Genomic DNA, 17674 nt, shown 5'->3' with positions numbered 1-17674 from the left:
AAATTTTACTATTATAGTGTCAGTATGATACTTAATATTTATCACAACTTGTAGAGGGTATGTTTACTTATAATTCCGACGTCTTAATTTGTAGAATCAATTGTTTTGCATAGCGAATTATGTCAAACCTTGCAAAGCTTGAGATTGTGGCCCTTGATATTACTGGAAAAAACTATTTGTCATGGGTGTTAGATGCTGAAATACACCTAGATGCTAAAGGGCTTGGTGACACAATAAAAGAAGGAAATAAAGCAACATGTCAAGATAAAGCTAAAGCTATGATATTTCTTCGCCATCACCTCCACGAGGGGCTTAAAACTGAGTATCTGACAATTAAAGACCCACAAATCCTTTGGAGTAATCTAAAGGAAAGGTATGACCACCAGAAAACTGTGATATTGCCAAAGGCTCGTTATGATTGGTTGCATTTGAGATTACAAGATTTTAAATCTGTGAGTGAATATAATTCAGCCATGTTTAAAATTACTTCTCAACTGAAATTATGTGGAGAGAAAATTACCGATGCAGATTTGTTAGAAAAAACATACTCCACTTTTCATGCAAACAATGTTGTCCTGCAGACACATTATCGAGAAAAAGGTTTTAAAAAATATTCTGAATTGATATCTTGTCTTCTTGTGGCTGAACAAAATAATGAGCTGTTAATGAAAAATCATGAAGCACGCCCTACTGGATCAACTCCATTCCCTGAAGAGAATGTGATATCCCATAGCGGGAAAATATCAAAGAATAAAGACCATGCCAGCAGCAGTGGTCGTGGTCGTGGCCAATGGCGAGGTCGTGGGCGTGGACGTGGTTTTGGTGGCTATGGTAGAGGTCGTGGAGGTTATTACAAGAACTCACATTCCCACCAGAAGTGGGACCGCAAAGATGGTAAAGGTGAGAAAGGAAAAAGTGACAATGTGACTAGTGTTTGTTATCGTTGTGGAGGAAAAGGCCATTGGTCACGCGTATGTCGCACTCCAAAACACCTTGTTAACCTTTATCAATCATCATTGAAGAAGAAAGGAAAGAATGTTGAGACCAATCTTGTATTTGAAGATGGGGAAGGTGATTTTGAGTCTGGTGATACAACTCACCTAGAAGTTGCAGATTTCTTTACTTCCCCTGAAGGGAATAATTAAGTTTTAATATGTTGTGTTGGATTTGGTATAGAATTGTAGTATTTTAATTATGACATTATGTGTTTAAGTTATGAACTTTGTGATTGTATAATGACTTTATATTCTGTGTGTTTTCTAAGATATTGTATTATTTTGGGTGTTTTATTTTATAATGGTTATTTTGGACCTGTTTAGTTTTGTGACACATATTTTTATTTCCTTGAAGAATATGAATACCTCTCAAGGTCAATGGGAAATAAATGATGAAGAATTGTGTCTTGCAGACAGTGCAACTACTCATACTATACTTAAGAATAAGAAATATTTCTCTCAATTGATGATGAGAAAAACTAGTGTGAGTACTATATCGGGTAGTACTAATATTATAGAAGGCTCCGGAAGAGCAAATATATTGTTGCCTATGGGAACTAAATTTGTCATCATTGATGCATTATATTCTCCCAAGTCTCAAAGAAATTTATTGAGTTTTAAAGATATTCGAAGTAATGGTTATCATATTGAGACTATTAGTGAAGGAATGATGAATTCCTTCAAATCACGAGCATAACTAATGGCACAAAGACTGTCTTGGAGAAATTACCTACATTCTCCACTGGTTTGTACTACACGAGAATTAATTCTATTGAAACACATGCTATAGTAAACCAGAAGTTTACTGATAGCTTCATAGTTTGGCATGACCGGTTAGGCCATCCCGGTTCAATCATGATGCGAAAAATCATTGAAAATTCTTGTGGGCATTCATTAAAGAGCCAGCAGATTCTCTCTAATAATTTTTCATGTGTTGCTTGCTCACAAGGAAAGTTGATAATTCGACCATCACCAGCTAAGATAAATTTTGAATCAATCAATTTTCTGGAACGTATACAAGGGTATATTTGTGGGCCAATACATCCCCCATGTGGACCATTTAGATACTTTATGGTTTTAATCGATGCATCGACTAGATGGTCACATGTATGTTTGTTATCATCTCGCAACCTGGCGTTTGCGAGATTACTTGCTCAATTGATTAAATTAAGAGCACATTTTCCAGATACTCCTATTAAGTCTATTCGTCTTGATAATGCTGGTGAATTTACTTCACAATCTTTCAATGATTATTGCATGTCCATTGGGATAAATGTTGAACATCCTGTAGCACATGTTCATACACAAAACGGTCTTGCTGAATCATTAATTAAACGCATTCAGTTGATTGCTAGACCATTGCTAATGAAGTCTAAACTCCCAATTACTGCTTGGGGACATGCTATATTACATGCAGCAGCATTAATTCGCATCAGGCCATCAAATTATCATAAGTTCTCCCCATCACAATTGGTTTTTGGTCAGGAACCAAATATATCCCATCTTAGAATTTTTGGATGTGCAGTTTATGTCCCTATAGCTCCACCACAACGCTCCAAGATGGGTCCTCAAAGGAGGTTGGGAATATATGTTGGATTTGATTCCCCATCAATAATCAAATATCTTGAGCCAACTACAGGGGATTTATTTAAGGCTCGTTTTGCTGATTGTCATTTTAATGAGTCAGTTTTCCCAGGTTTAGGGGGAGAAAACAAACAGCTGGATAAAGAAATTAGTTGGAATGAATTATCATTATCTCATTTTGATCCTCGTACTAAGCAATGTGAACTAGAAGTTCAAAAGATAATTCATTTACAAAGTTTAGCAAATCAGTTGCCAGACGCTTTTACTGACCCAAAGAAAGTGACTAAGTCACATATACCAGTTGTGAATGCTCCAATTAAGATTGATGTCCCGGAAGGACAAAATGATGTTGCTAATGAGTCTAAGGCACGCCAGAAGCGTGGAAGACCAATAGGTTCCAAAGACAAGAATCCTCGAAAAAGGAAAGGAGCAATGGTTAATGATGGTCCAATAGAGGATACGATCAATTTTAAAGGATCTCCAGAAGAGACTTTAGACATGATAGAAGATGAAATTCAGGTACCTGATAATGAAGAAATTTCGATAAATTATATCATGTCTGGAATTACATGGAACCGAAATCATATCGACGTCGATGATGTTTTTGCATGCAATGTAGCATTAAATGTTGTGGATGATGATGAGGATCATGAACCAAAGTCTATTGAAGAATGTAGACATAGAGATGATTGGCCAAAGTGGAAGGAAGCAATTGAATCAGAATTGAAATCTCTTGCAAAAAGAGAAGTATTCGGACCTGTAGTCCGTACACCTGAAGATGTAAAGCCAGTGGGACATAAATGGGTCTTTGTGCGAAAGAAAAATGAAAATAGTGATATTGAAAGATATAAAGCAAGATTAGTTGCACAAGGATTCTCACAAAGACCTGGTATTGATTATGAGGAGACATATTCTCCTGTGGTGGATGCAACAACTTTTAGATATATAATTAGTCTGGCAATGAGAGAGGGACTTGACTTACGCTTAATGGATGTAGTCACAGCTTATTTGTATGGTCCACTGGATAATGATATCTATATGAAACTCCCAGAAGGATTTAAGTTGCCAGAAGCAACAAAATCAAGTTCTCGAGAACATTTCTCTATCAAATTGAATAGATCTCTATATGGATTGAAACAATCTGGGCGTATGTGGTATAATCGCCTTAGTGAGTACTTATTGAAAGAAGGCTATAAGAATGATCCCATTAGCCCATGTATTTTTATAAAGAGATTTGGATCAGGATTTGTTATAGTTGCAGTGTATGTTGATGATCTAAACATTGTTGGAACTCCTGAAGAGATTTCCATGACCGTGGAATGTTTAAAGAAAGAATTTGAAATGAAAGATCTTGGAAAGACAAAAATTTGCTTGGGGTTACAAATTGAGCACCTAAAGAATGGAATCCTTGTGCATCAAACAACATATACAGAAAAGGTGCTAAAAAGGTTCTCTGTGAATCAAGCACATCCATTGAGTAGCCCTATGGTTGTAAGATCAATTGAAGTGGATAAGGACCCTTTCCGTCCTCGGGAAAATGATGAAGAAATTCTTAGTCCTGAAGTACCATACTAAAGTGAAATTGGAGCACTGATGTATCTTGCTAGTCATACAAGACCTGACATATCATTTTCTGTGAATTTGTTAGCAAGGTTTAGCTCATGCCCAACCCGCAGGCACTGGAATGGGATTAAACATGTACTTCGTTATCTACAAGGTACGAAAGATATGGGTTTGTTTTTTCCTAATTTATCAAAAGAAGGTTTAGTTGGTTTTGCAGATGCAGGGTATTTATCAGATCCTCATAATGGTCGATCACAAACTGGATATCTATTCACATGTGGAGGGTCTTGGCGTTCTATGAAGCAAACTATTGCAGCTACTTCCTCTAACCATTATGAGATTTTAGCAATTCACGAGGCTAGTCGTGAATGTGTATGGCTAAGGTCTGTGATTCAGCATATAAGAGAAGATTGTGGTTTATCTTCCGGGAAAGAGGCACCAACAATTTTATATGAGGATAATGTAGCATGTATTGCACAGCTCAAGGAAGGATACATCAAAGGTGATAGAACAAAGCACATATCACCAAAATTCTTTTTCACTCATGAACTTCAGAAGAATGGCGATATAAATGTCTTGCAGATTCGTTCAAGTGAAAATTTGGCAGATTTGTTTACTAAGGCGCTTCCTACTGCTACATTTAAAAAGTTGATTCACCTCATTGGTTTGCGCCATCTCAAAGATCTTTAGTGATGTTGTCATTAGGGGGAGTAAATGCGCGCTGCACTCTTTTTCCCTTAACCATGTTTTTCCCACTGGGTTTTCCTGGTAAGGTTTTTAACGAGGCAGCATTTCATGCGCATTATAAGGCATTATATTGTTTTGGATAATGGACATCCAAGGGGGAGTGTTATAAAATATATATTAGGGTGGATGCCCATTATACCCTTACCCCTATATAATACTATGTATATGTATATATTATGGATGCCTAATGAAATAAGAGAACAACTGACAGTTTTCTCTCTTCCTCTCTCTCCCTTTCTCTCTACTTTCATAATAGATTATATATATCTCATGTAGAGGATTTATTTAATTTATCTTTACTGTTTTATCATCAATTTAAGGAAAATTTTAAAATTATCATCTTTTTCAAACTTACCACCTTATAAAATTTTAATTTAAAATTACCACCTTATAAAATTTTAATTTAAAATTACCACATGTTAACGGATTTTGTCAATTTGTTCGTTAACATATGGTAACTTTGAATGTTTGTGGTTTTATATGGTGGTAATTTTAAACCCAAAAGTGAAAATTTTGGAGGAAAAACATAAATAAACCTTCAAAGTTACCACCTATTAACGAAATTGACAGAATCCATTAACATGTGGTAACTTTGAAGATTTGTGATTTTATAAGGTGATAATTTAAAATTAAAATTTTATAAGTTGGTAAGTTTGAAAAATTGGACTTTATAAGGTGGTGAAAAAATCCTTAATTTAATTACTAGTAAAGCCTAAGTGGTGGAACCAGACATTTTTGTATTAGGGGGCCAAGAAAAAATATATTTTCTACACTAACTTTCTAAAAAAATATAGGATTTAAATATATTTTTTACAACGGCATACTTCAGAAAAGATCGTCATGACCCCCACCAGCCTCCGCCCCCCTCCTCCCATTTCACCCTTGATTAGCCATGTATATGCACGTGTCAGATCTCTTAATTTTAAACAAGATAGACATGTTTATTTTTTAAATACACCACTCGTATGAGCACACGAGACTCATGCAAAATTATTATTAAATGATGCAAGTGTACAAGCAGGTAATTATTTATTCAGTAAAAACAACAATGAAGATCGACCAAAATGTAATTAAATAACATACTTCGTATGAGAGATGATGATTTGTTAGAATCCTGCAATCCTTATTCTATCAGCTATTCAATCACTTGTGTATATACTAGCTAGAAGGAAATAAAATCAGATTTCAAAAAATCAAAATATAATTGTTTCCTACCTTTTTAATATTCTAGTAATAATTATTTTTTTGATAATTTTTAATGTATATATTCTAATAATATATCTCCCATTTATGTTATCAATATCTAATTTCCAAATCAACATTTTTTAAAAAAAATTATTCTTATTCTTTTACCCGTTACATCATTGTCCTTAATCCCCATATTCATCGTCTATTTCATACACAAACCATTTATTTGATTTTACAAAAAAAATGTTGCTTAAAATTGCAGTGTTGATATCAGCACTTGCATATGTATTCCTTGTCGTAAGCTTCTCTTCCTCTTTCAGTTGTTTCAATACATTTTCGACTCTTGATGAACCGGTGAGTCTCGGCTTCTCTTCTACTTAATTTCAATTGTTTATTTTTTATAGATTTCTTCTTTCAATCGGTTATTTTTATTTTTTATTTTTTATATAAATTAATTAAAGGGCTATGATAATAATTATTGAGTACATTCATGAAAACAATTCGTTATGTTTGGTGTGATTATAACTTTAGTATGTCTAATCATGACTTCTTTTTGTATCCCTTCAAAGTTCAAACTAATACTACTATACCACTTCATCCGTATTTTAAAAAGAGATACACTTTGACCGACACACAATTTTAGAAGGGTGACCTGAATTTATTAAAATGTGATCAAAGTGGGGTATTGGTAGAATTATTTATTATATAAAAAAGATGATGTGATTAAGTGTATGAACCACAAGAAAAAAGAAATATTAATATAATTGGAAGTTAGGACCAAAACATGTCAAAAAATGAAAGTGTATCTCTTTTTAAAATATGGTTGTTTAAGAAAAGTGTATCTCTTCTTAAAATACGGATGGAGTATATTTAACATTTTGTTTCCACCATATAGATTTTCAAAACTATAAGTCTACCATGTAGAATTTCTCTTTTATTTAAGTACCCTTGTAAGAATTCAGGTAAAGGGGGTGTTTGGTTGTTGGCTGTTTTACTTAACTTGTTTGACTAGTTGTTTGTGATATGCTTTTTAGGTTGGTTGTTTCACAATACATTTTCTAAAAATATGTTTGGCAAAGTTGGATGTTAGCTACTGACTGTTTCTTACAAAATGACCTAATGACAATGGTATGAAAGGTCTGTAATTACTAACTAGGGATAAAAAAATGTGTAGTAATTAGCAAAATAAAAAGCCAACAACCAACATGAAAAAGCTACAGAGTATGTTACTAGCTTTTGAATTTTGACAGAAAAGCTGAATTTTAAATCAAGGAAAAAGTTATTTACCAAACACATACCTTGCTGTTTGACCAAATTAACCAAAAACCAAAAACCAAAAGCTAAAAGCTAGTTATCAAACACCCCCAAGACTACAACCAGAAGAGAAAATGTTCATAAGGGAGTACTTTTTTCTTTTGAGGGAAAAGTTAGGTAGTGATTATTATTGCAAAACACAGTAGGGGAGTAATAAGAAGAGTCATGTTCTTTTTATTTTTTCTTTCAAAAAGTTTAAGGCCCTGTTTTGTTCACCTTATTTCCACTTATTTCAGGAAAAATAAGTTCAGATAAGGTCATATAAGTTCAGTTAAGTTCAGAAAAAATAAGGGTTGACCAAGTACAACTTATAACTAAAATAAATTTTGATAAGTTTTAATAAGTTCAGTTAAGTTCAGAAAAAATAAGTGAAAATCAGGTGAATAGAACGCAGCCTAAAACTCGAGTTTCTCGACTCTAAAATCGAGTATTTTTAGGTTTACTCAATCAAGGAAATTAAACCAAGTTTTTCTTTGGCCTGAAATTCATTTGATAATCTCATGCAATGTGATTTCTTACATTATTTCAACAAAAAAGAATTTGAAGGTCTATGATGAGCATTATGAACTAAGAACACTTCTAAAGGCGGCTTCAACAAACAAGAAAACAGTAATCTTGACATTCTTAAACGAAGCATGGGCAGCACCAAACTCCATATTCGATATCTTCTTAAAGAGTTTCAGAGTTGGAAATAATACAGCTTACCTTCTCAATCATTTACTGGTTATAGCAGTCGACCACAACGCCTATTCTCGGTGTCAGACATCAGTTTTCTACTGTTATCTTCTGAAAACTAATGAATCATCAGCAAATGCAATGGCTCACCATGCTAATTTTAGGACACCCCTCTACTTGGACTTTATGTGGAGAAGACTTGCTTTCTTGCAAAAAGTTTTGAACTTGGGGTATAACTTTGTTACCACGGTAAGAAATGACGAACTTTTTCACCACACAGAACTTTAAGGCTCTGTTTGATTTGGCGTAAAATGTTTGTAGTGGAAAATGATTTTTCATAGAATGCTATTTTCAAGGAAAAACACAATTTCAAACTTGTTTTCTTTGGTTTGGTAGGGTGTAAAATGTTTTCATGTAAAACGATTTTCCTATTTTCAATCATTTTAAGTTGTTTGGTTTGACAAAAGATGAAAAACAATTTTTCGCAACTCCCAAAAAGGTGGAAAAACCCTTTTCATTTGAAAACAAGAGAAACCACTTTTCCACCTTACCCCCCTCTCCCTTCTTCGGTAAAGATGGTCGTGGGAAGGTCGAGTCAGACTTCGGGATGAACCAGGCCCACTCGGCTTCGTGTCGGGTCGGGCTAGGCTGAGATGAAAAGTTCAAATCAAGGCACAGGCCCACGGGCTTTTGTGGCGGGTCGGGCCAGGCCGGGCCGTCGTGCCTTGTCGTGCTTTCTTCCAAAAAAATCGGCTCACGACTTAGTGCTCGTGTCGGGCCGTGCTTTTTTCATGCCCGTGGCAGGCCGGGCTTTTTTCGTGTCGGCTTCCCCTCAATCTTCATCCTCTTCTCCCATTTTCTTTTGGAGGAACCAAACAAAGGAAAACTAGTATGAAATTGAATTTTCCAATGGAAAATCATTTTGCACTGAAAACGTTTTACACCAAACCAACCGGAGCTTCAGTGAAAAATGATTTTCCATGGAAAACATTTTTTTTAAAAAAAAACACAAATTCAAACCAATTTTTCTTTGTTTGATTCCTTACAAGAAAATATTTTTCCACCTTTAACGAAGTTATAGAAAATTATTTTTCATCTCTTGCCAAACCAAACAACATAAAACCATTTAAAAGCGAAAAATCATTTACCTTGAAAATGTTTTACACCCTACTAAAACAAAACAGAGCCTTAATAGTTTATAATCCAAACCCCTTGAAACTACAATTTCTTTGTTTTACAGGATGCTGATATTGTATGGTTTCGAGATCCATTCCCGCATTTTCTTCATGACGATTCAGACTTCCAAACTTCATGTGATCTATACAACGGAAGAAAACACGACGTGAACAACCATCCCAATATGGGACTTTTTTTCGCAAGGTCTAACAATCGTACCATCAAATTCTTTGAATTCTGGGTAAACTCAAGATCCTTATATCCAGGTGCACACGATCAAGATGCATTTAACAGAATCAAACGTGGTACATTTGTTAAAGAACTCGGGTTGAAAATAAGGTTTTTGGATACTGATTATTTTAGTGGGTTTTGTGCACTAAACAGAAACTTCAACAAGGTTTGTACTCTGCATGCTAATTGTTGTGTGGGATTAGATAGGAAAATTGATGACCTAAATACTGCATTAGAAGATTGGAAAACTATAATTTCTGCGAATCACTCTGTATTATCGCAATCTTTTAATTGGAGTGTCCCAAGTAAATGTTTGGGCTCTCTTTCTTGAATTTCATAGTTTATCCTTGTAAGACGTACTGAGTTTCTGAATCCCGCAAATTTGAAGGTGTACTCAGTTGTATGTAGTTCTACATACAATTGGATTAAACGCACATTTTTTACGGTTTGAAAACACATTTTCCCCAATTTAGAAATACGTTTTTGCGGTTTAAAAGCACAATTCCACAGTTTAAGCACATACATTTTTATCAGAAAAATTCTTTATATTGGTACACTCGGTTGCATGTAGATTTACATGCAACTGAGTCGGTATTGTATTTTTACTCCTTTAAAAGCACAATTTTATTGTTTGAAAGTACATATTTACCGTTAAAAGCACATTTTTACACAAAAAGATCCGCTTTTAAAAAAACAAATAATATATGTGCTTATAAACTGTTAAAATGTGTTTTTAACCCGTAAAAATGTGTTTTTAACCCGGTTGCATGTAGAGATACATACAACCGGGTGCACATTTTAATTTGTGTTAGTAATTGTGTTGTACTTCACTAAACAATATGTTCTTTTAAAGTGGATGTGTTTTTCGTTTGTAAAAATGTCCTTTTAAATAATAAAAATGTGTTTTTCTGAAGGAATAAAATTACAAAACGACACGGTTGCATATAAAGCTACAAACAACCGAGTGTATCTTCTACCAATTGAATCCGATCAAAGTTTATGTAATTTCTGAATTCAGGTTTGTATGGGTTTGTTACATTTTTACAAACACTACTTTACTGAAGAAAATGAAAATCTGTTGACGGATAATTAACATTGTTTAGCTAAGCTTAATAAAACCAAATCTCTGTGAAAACTTTTCAAATCAAGCTGAGAATCCTTCTTCAAACAGTTGAAAATCATTTCTGTTATCTTTCTCGATTCCTTTTCTTGCCCATATGATGCATGAACAAGATTTCCCTTTTCTTTAAACATTGGGACATATAAATCAAGAATATGGCGAGGAGACATATCTAAACCTTCTTCCACCGCGTAAGCTGTTCTTCCATCCTTTGTAATCAGCTGTAGGGCAACGAGTCCAAATGCAAAGATATCCGCTTTGACAACACCAGCGCCTGTTTGTCAATATGAAAAGGAGATTAGTCGTGAAATTGGAATATCATTTTCACTGAAAACGTTACACCAAACTAAACGGAGCCTAGATAAGCATACCTTCTTGCTGTGAAGGATAGTATCTGGGATTATCATGGGTGGTTTTTTGCCCTTCTACTACACAACACCTAAAATCAACGATTTTGGGAACGAAGTCCTGAAGATGAGTAGACAACAGGGCGATTAGTGAAGAATTGGTCGATGGCAATGGAAAAAGTAAGGATCTGTTCTGTCAGACTTATTTCAGTTAAGTTCAAAAAAAAAAAGTTTTTTCAAACATTTTCACACACAAATAAGTTTATTTCTGACAAAATAATTTTTTTTCCAGATACAATAAGTTCAAATAATATAAGTTCAGTCAAAATAAGTCGAATAGAACAGAGCCTAAATTGCAATTATACAAGGGTATTGAGATGCAAGTTTCGGAAAAACAACAGATAATCCGAACCAATATTCACAAAGATGATACCTTAGTAACAAGAATGCTGTTTGTACTGATGTTGGAATGCACAAATGGTCCTTCTGGATGGCTATGAAGAAAAGCCAACCCGGAAACAGTTCCTTTAAGAACCTTCAATGCTTGCTCCCATGTTAAGCCTGTTTGACCAAACACAATGTTTAACACATGTTTTGTTGATATAAACATACTCGGTACTATCAATTAGGATAACTCAACCCAACGTTGAAGGAGAAGGTGAAACAACATTTGGTTTCTTTTTTGCTCGTATTTGCTAAGCATGAATCATAAAAAGACGTTTTTTTTGGACGGGATAAAGACATTACGGGAGGTGATAAATCCAATGAAAATTTTCACTTTTTCCAAGGAAATCCACATTTTTCAAAGTTGACTTCCTTGCAAGAGGTGAAATAATTTCTTTGATTTATCATTTGCCAGACATTACGAACACTAGTAAACATGCCACACTCATAAATTCATGACCGAAGAGATGTGCACAAAATAGGTAACTATGTTGTATCAAATGTCCAAATGGACAATACTTACAATCTAATAGAAGGAATTGAAGAGAAAACAGAGAGGAATAAAGAGTGATGAAATAGGAGAAGGCGGACTGCGGGGGAGGGGGTAGTGACCACGATTTTCAGAGAGAAAAGAATATAAGTAGCCTTTCAACACTCTAAACCATTAACTGAGCCAAAAATAAATACAACTATAAAGATTTCGACAAAACAAACAATCAACTAACCCTTGACAAGTTCTGATAACGGCCTGGCTTGCACCATTTCGTAGACAAGGTAAAAGTTCTCCTTTGTCTCGGAAAATCCAATCAAACCAATGATATTTCGGTGTTTAAGAAAACACAACTTCAATTCATTCTGCAGTTCACAGTACAAAAAAATAAAATAATCTGTATATGTCTGAAAATGACGGAAGAAAACAGATGCGTTGTTAAAATGTTAATTGAATGTACCATATGTAAGAATCAAATGCTGCCTCTTTTCGTTTTCAACACATGCATGTATTAAGGATTTTCTCAAATTGCATTTCAGTTCTAAAATGAGAAACAATATTGCACAAGTAATTTAAAGGGAAAAGTAAAACTTTCATTGGTATTCTAACTCGTCTAAAATTAACATTCAGAATAGCATTGGCAGTCTGAATCTGAAAGAGACATTAAATTTGAAGCAAGAAGGGTTGACTAAAACAACCAAGAACAGAAGTAGAAGGAAGTAACATAAAAAGTTCAACGTTACAATAAATAAATTATTTTGAAATAATGCAAGTAAAATCTCTACAAAATTACTTTGACCCAACAATCAATCAACAATCGTGTTGGCTTAATTGTCCCTATGTCGTTGCTTAACAGGAGTAAGAAAATTATTTGTTTTCATCTGACGTCTGAACTCACAGCGTGAAGCTCAGTAAAATTGCAGGGTCAAGTGAAGGCTGTTTTGTGTTTCACAAATTTGAGCCGCGAGATTGAAAACGGGTAGTACTTTTATCATCCATGCCTAGACGTGACCATGGGCCGGGCCTTGGACAAAAAGATTGCCCGTTTTGGGACAAAAAATCTCACGCCAAAACCCGCTATTTGGGGGGAAAAAGGTGGGATTTTCGGGCCCTTTTGGCCAGATCAATTTTATAACTTAAACTTTGATTTTGGGGTATCAAAGCTGAAACACATTTCAAACAATCCGAGCCCAAAATGTCTATCCAAACTCAATACCTTTTTCGTTCGGGCTGATTTTGATCAGCTCTACCCAGGCCAACGTCTGGGTTTGAAAAATAATGGGGTTAGGAGGGGTGAGGTTTGCAATTCCAAGTCCTGTGATAGGCCATCTTTGGCTTACCTCTAAAAAAATAGCAAACAAAAAGGCCATGTAACCTCAGTTAGAAAAATATTTTTTGCTGCATCCTCAGATAGTAAAGCTTATACTGTCCCTCTTAGCACTCATGTAATCCTGTGAAGACCTCAATGCCTTCAGAAGGCTACATCGCTAGACAAGATAAAAGCCAGCAACTCAGCAAGTACAAAATACCCAACTGCCAAACTTTCTGCTTCAAAACGGAGAGCTTCAGAGCCATGAAAAATCTTGTGCTTCGAGAAAATAAAAGGATATATATGAGAGGAACAATAAATTATTAGGAGAATAATGATGTTGCTAAAGAAGAAGGAGGTGAAAGAGAACGATTACCGGTATGCAGGGACAGATGGATCAAAAAGTTGAGGGTATCAGACGAACGAAGGAGATGGTAATCGAAAATTGGCTGAGGACGGAAAGGAATGAGAGGATCCGTTATAATTAAGTCTTTTGCACAGAGTAATTAGTAAATATTAGGAGTAGATTGAGTCCAACATACTACTGTTAAAAATACCGACAGGATAATCATAATTAGAAGACTAGAAGTTATAAGACAAAACTTATTAACACCTTACTCAATTTTCAGTACAGCAATAATAGTACTCATATGTGTATACAAGTATGTTATTTTGCAAATTGAAACAGCTAAAACTAAATACTCCTACTAGGGCTATCAATTCTTCCAAAATTTGCTAATAATTGCTGGTCAAAATTGCTATCAAAAAATATCAATTACTATTAGCAATCTACTAAATGCCAAACATGGAATAAGTCGAAAGAGATAAAAAAACTGATACTATTGCTGCTGATGAAGGTCTAGACTAAGAAATCGTGAGGTTAGTAAAAAGGAAAAAAAGAGGCTTCTAAAGGGAAGGCATAAGAGGGAGCTAGAGAGAGTAGTGTAACTGTGTAGGGGAGATGAAAAGAGGAATTAGAGTAGAAGAGGAAGCAAAATAATTAGATTATACACTCAACTAAAAGGAGACGGCGATAGAGATTGGTAACACTGTAACAGAATGTGGTCATCACATTGCAGTCTTCAAGTGTTGATGAAAAAAAATTAATGTTGTTTGGTTGACATTCTAATTTATGGGATGTCCAATTTCTTAGGAAGTAAAAATATAGAGATTGTTTGGTTGACATACTTACTAGGAAGTTCACATCCCACAAAATGGGAAGTTGCTTAACCCCCTCGGCATGTAGAACTTCCCACGGGGAATTAAACTTCCTATGCTCACCAAACAATAATATTTTGCAGTTACTACACACATAGACTAGAAATAACGCGCTACTCATTTTCTTAAACTCTTCCATAACTACTGTCAAACTGAAATGCATCATAGCCAGTGACACTAATAGCTAGCTGAAACAAACCACTTCTGAACTCCAGTGTTCATTAGTACAAATTGATTAGCAAATTCAGCAAGAAAAATATTGAATTTAGATATAAGAACGAAACACAGCACCTAATGAACATTAAACATACTTTAAACTGCATGTGAAGATTCTCATCTTGGCCTTCTCTTCGGGGGTGTGACACTCTGATCGCCACATTCATCTCCGCGAGTCCATAAGAATTGTTTGCAGGAATGTGACCAAGTAGGGTTCTACCAAAAGCATCCTCCCTACCTAATGGTTGCTCACTCAGAAACGCGGTAATATCGTGTGGTGTGATCTCCATACCTAACTCCATACAATATAAACCATGGAAACTATAAATAACTTCACTTCACCTCACAATTCACAAATTAAGGAAATAACTGGATAGGCCAACATTTTACATCCTCTAAGCCCCCATAGTATTAAATCATTAAACAAGAAAATGTTCTAAAAAACTGTAAAACAATCCAATTCACATCCAATTTCAAGACATAAAACGCTCCAAACCCTTCAAAATTTTAACCCCATTTATGCATTATCAGTAACCCCAAGATTTACAGGTTAAACATTCAATTGGTCTTACATAGAAGCCTAGTTCATCGGAATTGGACCATCTATCAAAATTTTATCAAGGAAACTATCTATTAATCAGAAAGCAAGGTGGGTATTGAATTGCACCCAGTTTCTGATCTCATTATACGAGTTCAAAGTTATCAATAAAACCATTAACAGCACCTTAAAAAAAATTAAAAAATAACTTAGCAGACATTATTCAAATCAAATATGGAAAAGTTGCAGAGTAATGAATTTTAAGAGCTTAGATTGAAAAGGGGGATGAAATTTAATTGAGTGGAGTTTACCTTAGTAGGGGGTGAGATGGACAGAAGAAGTACCGATGAAGTGTTCAACTGTTCAATCAAGAATTTATTCTGTAAGTTTGTAGGTCGGTTTCTTTTAGGATGCGGTTTGGGATTTTGTTTTTTGTTTGAAAGTTAGAGAGGAATAAGTCAGACTGTCAGAGTAGTTTGTATAAAAAATGGAGGCAAGTGATTTATATGGGTGAGGAAGTCTTTGTCACAAGTGATTTGTGTCCATATGACCATATGGACATAAGTAATACCAATACAGAATCTGAAGTACCAATATAAAATATGTTAGTACCAACACAAATTATGCGAATACCAATAACACAATATGACTTGTATTGGTGGTACTTCTAAGCAATTTTGCATTTTGATACTGATATATTATGTGTTGGTATTCAAGATGGTTGTATTTGGATCACTTGTGTCCATATGGACACAAGCCACTTGAGGTTTAGAAACCCTTTTATATGGGTAATGATTAATTTGGTGTATCGTTATTGGACGTCTTCGTTTGTTAAAAATATCCGCGTATTTTACGCGAAAGGACGGTTGTGCCCTTTTAAATCCACCTCACGTCTTCACTTTTCACCACAACTTTTCACCATAACTTTTCACCCTCCCTCTTACTCCGATATCTGAAAATATTTTCCGGCGATAAAATCCGGCAGCCCTAGTCACCATCTCCACCACCCCCCCTTCATTAAAAATGGTTTAGAGAACCATCTCCACCACCATCATCTTCCCCACTACGCACCACCATCGTCTGATCCTCACACCACCAGCGCGCAGCATTACGCACCACTATCATTTGATCCTCACACCACACCTCCACCACGCAACAGCTCCACCCTCCCCTGGAACGTACCAACTCCATCGCCATGCACCATCACCTGATTCTCATACTACCACCACGCAACGCAGCACCACCTGGAACTCACCACCTCATGGGCGACGACGTTCCTTCAACGTCGTGGTCGTCGGCCATGTGGGAAGCTTCGACGATGGAGGGGTTAATTTTAATTAATGAAATTCTTTCGCGGCTGTCGTCCAAAATTGGCGGCCGATAACCATGGTGAGCCGCCCATAAATGGTGGCACCCACCATGGCTCATCCGCCCAAGATCTGCGACAAAATAATTAGAAATAAAATGTATGAAATATAAAATTTAAAAAAAAAATTGTTTATTTATTGACTACACAATAACAACATTAATAATAATAGTTATAATATTATTAAAATAACAACAATAACAATAATAGTTCTAATAATAACTACACAATAACAAGAACAACAATGATAATAATAATAATAATAACTCGTGCGAATGAGTCATAAATGCAATAGAATGACAAATGGGGGAGGGAAGATTCGAACCTGAGACCTATCGTACACATATTACAAAATTAACTTCATTTGAAGATGTTCAACTCAAACAACCACGTATTCACTTCATTCGCTTTCTTATCATTTCCTCCTCTATGACCTATGTAAATATTTCAATGCAATTCCATCGTGTACACGTGTATATGGTCCTTATTTTTTCTCCCTTGAGGAAGATTGCGCGTGCATTTTATTGAATCAAATCAATTCCCGCTAAGGTTGTTATACTTTGAGGAAACGAACCAATATAAACATATTCTGAATGATTACTAATATCACACCTTACCACTAAGTGAACTACCGTATTAAATGGCCGTCTAATATGAAAAATATTAAACGAATAAAAAAAAAAACTATCCTGTTTAATCTCTTTGTAAATCAGATGACCTATTTTGCTTCATTCATTTTCTTATTATTTTCCCCTCTTTATCACTTATGTAATATTTTCACAAGTTCTCATCTAAAGGTAGTGTATAATAATATTGTACATCGGAGTAAAAGTTAACTCAAAATGTTTAAAAATTACACCAATATAATATAAAAGTTATGACTTTTAATGTTAAAGCATTTTATTTTAATAAAATGTATTCCTTCATCACAATCACTAGTAATAATGTATAAAATTTAACGCTTAAAAATATTTTATCCATTTTTTTTTCATAATATAAAAATCAATTAAAACATGATAAAAGTTTTAAAAAAAATAAAAAATAAAAATGATCTCCATATGTAATAAATTTAGGCCCTGTTCTGTTCGACTTATTTTGACTTATTTCAGACAAAATAAGTTCATTTAAGTTCAGATAATATAAATTCAACAAA

General features: G+C 34.7%; 3 protein-coding genes across 3 annotated transcripts; 2 read left to right on the top strand and 1 right to left on the bottom strand.

Annotated features, from left to right (window-relative positions):
• The first annotated feature begins 119 nt into the window (after positions 1 to 119).
• On the top strand, positions 120 to 1145 carry LOC110801888 (uncharacterized). The gene has a single exon (XM_022007295.1). It carries the CDS (start codon positions 120 to 122, stop codon positions 1143 to 1145), a length of 1026 nt encoding a protein of 341 aa, XP_021862987.1.
• Positions 1146 to 4172: 3027 nt separating this feature from the next.
• On the top strand, positions 4173 to 10027 carry LOC110801889 (uncharacterized protein At4g15970-like). The gene is made up of 4 exons (XM_022007296.2): positions 4173 to 4806; positions 6340 to 6431; positions 7929 to 8315; positions 9307 to 10027. Exons 1-4 carry the CDS (start codon positions 4173 to 4175, stop codon positions 9802 to 9804), a joined length of 1611 nt encoding a protein of 536 aa, XP_021862988.1. The 3' UTR covers positions 9805 to 10027.
• Positions 10028 to 10418: 391 nt separating this feature from the next.
• On the bottom strand, positions 10419 to 15628 carry LOC110801871 (cysteine-rich receptor-like protein kinase 43). Its single transcript, XM_022007279.2, has 6 exons — positions 15467 to 15628; positions 14713 to 14909; positions 12110 to 12239; positions 11374 to 11501; positions 10965 to 11061; positions 10419 to 10867 (listed from the first exon to the last, which is right to left on the bottom strand). The coding sequence occupies exons 2-6, from the start codon at positions 14905 to 14907 to the stop codon at positions 10563 to 10565; spliced, it is 855 nt and encodes a 284-aa protein (XP_021862971.1). The 5' UTR covers positions 14908 to 14909; positions 15467 to 15628; the 3' UTR covers positions 10419 to 10562.
• Positions 15629 to 17674: the final 2046 nt, after the last annotated feature.

The sequence above is a fragment of the Spinacia oleracea genome, chromosome 4 (assembly GCF_020520425.1).
Source record: "Spinacia oleracea cultivar Varoflay chromosome 4, BTI_SOV_V1, whole genome shotgun sequence".
Classification (NCBI taxonomy): Eukaryota; Viridiplantae; Streptophyta; class Magnoliopsida; order Caryophyllales; family Amaranthaceae; genus Spinacia; species Spinacia oleracea.
The sequence above is the reverse complement of the archived record's forward strand: the minus strand, read 5'-3'. Positions and strand labels throughout refer to the sequence as shown.

Coding starts and splice junctions, on each gene's coding strand:
- LOC110801888 (XM_022007295.1), top strand. CDS start 120: ATGTCAAACCTTGCAAAGCTTGAGATTGTGGCCCTTGATATTACTGGA.
- LOC110801889 (XM_022007296.2), top strand. CDS start 4,173: ATGTATCTTGCTAGTCATACAAGACCTGACATATCATTTTCTGTGAAT. Junction 4,807..6,339: donor AAAGTTGATTCACCTCATTG/GTTTGCGCCATC, acceptor TTAAAATTGCAG/TGTTGATATCAGCACTTGCA. Junction 8,316..9,306: donor GGTATAACTTTGTTACCACG/GTAAGAAATGAC, acceptor TTTGTTTTACAG/GATGCTGATATTGTATGGTT.
- LOC110801871 (XM_022007279.2), bottom strand. CDS start 14,907: ATGGAGATCACACCACACGATATTACCGCGTTTCTGAGTGAGCAACCA. Junction 12,240..14,712: donor ATCTTCACATGCAGTTTAAA/GTATGTTTAATG, acceptor TGTGAACTGCAG/AATGAATTGAAGTTGTGTTT. Junction 11,502..12,109: donor GTTATCAGAACTTGTCAAGG/GTTAGTTGATTG, acceptor TTGGTCAAACAG/GCTTAACATGGGAGCAAGCA.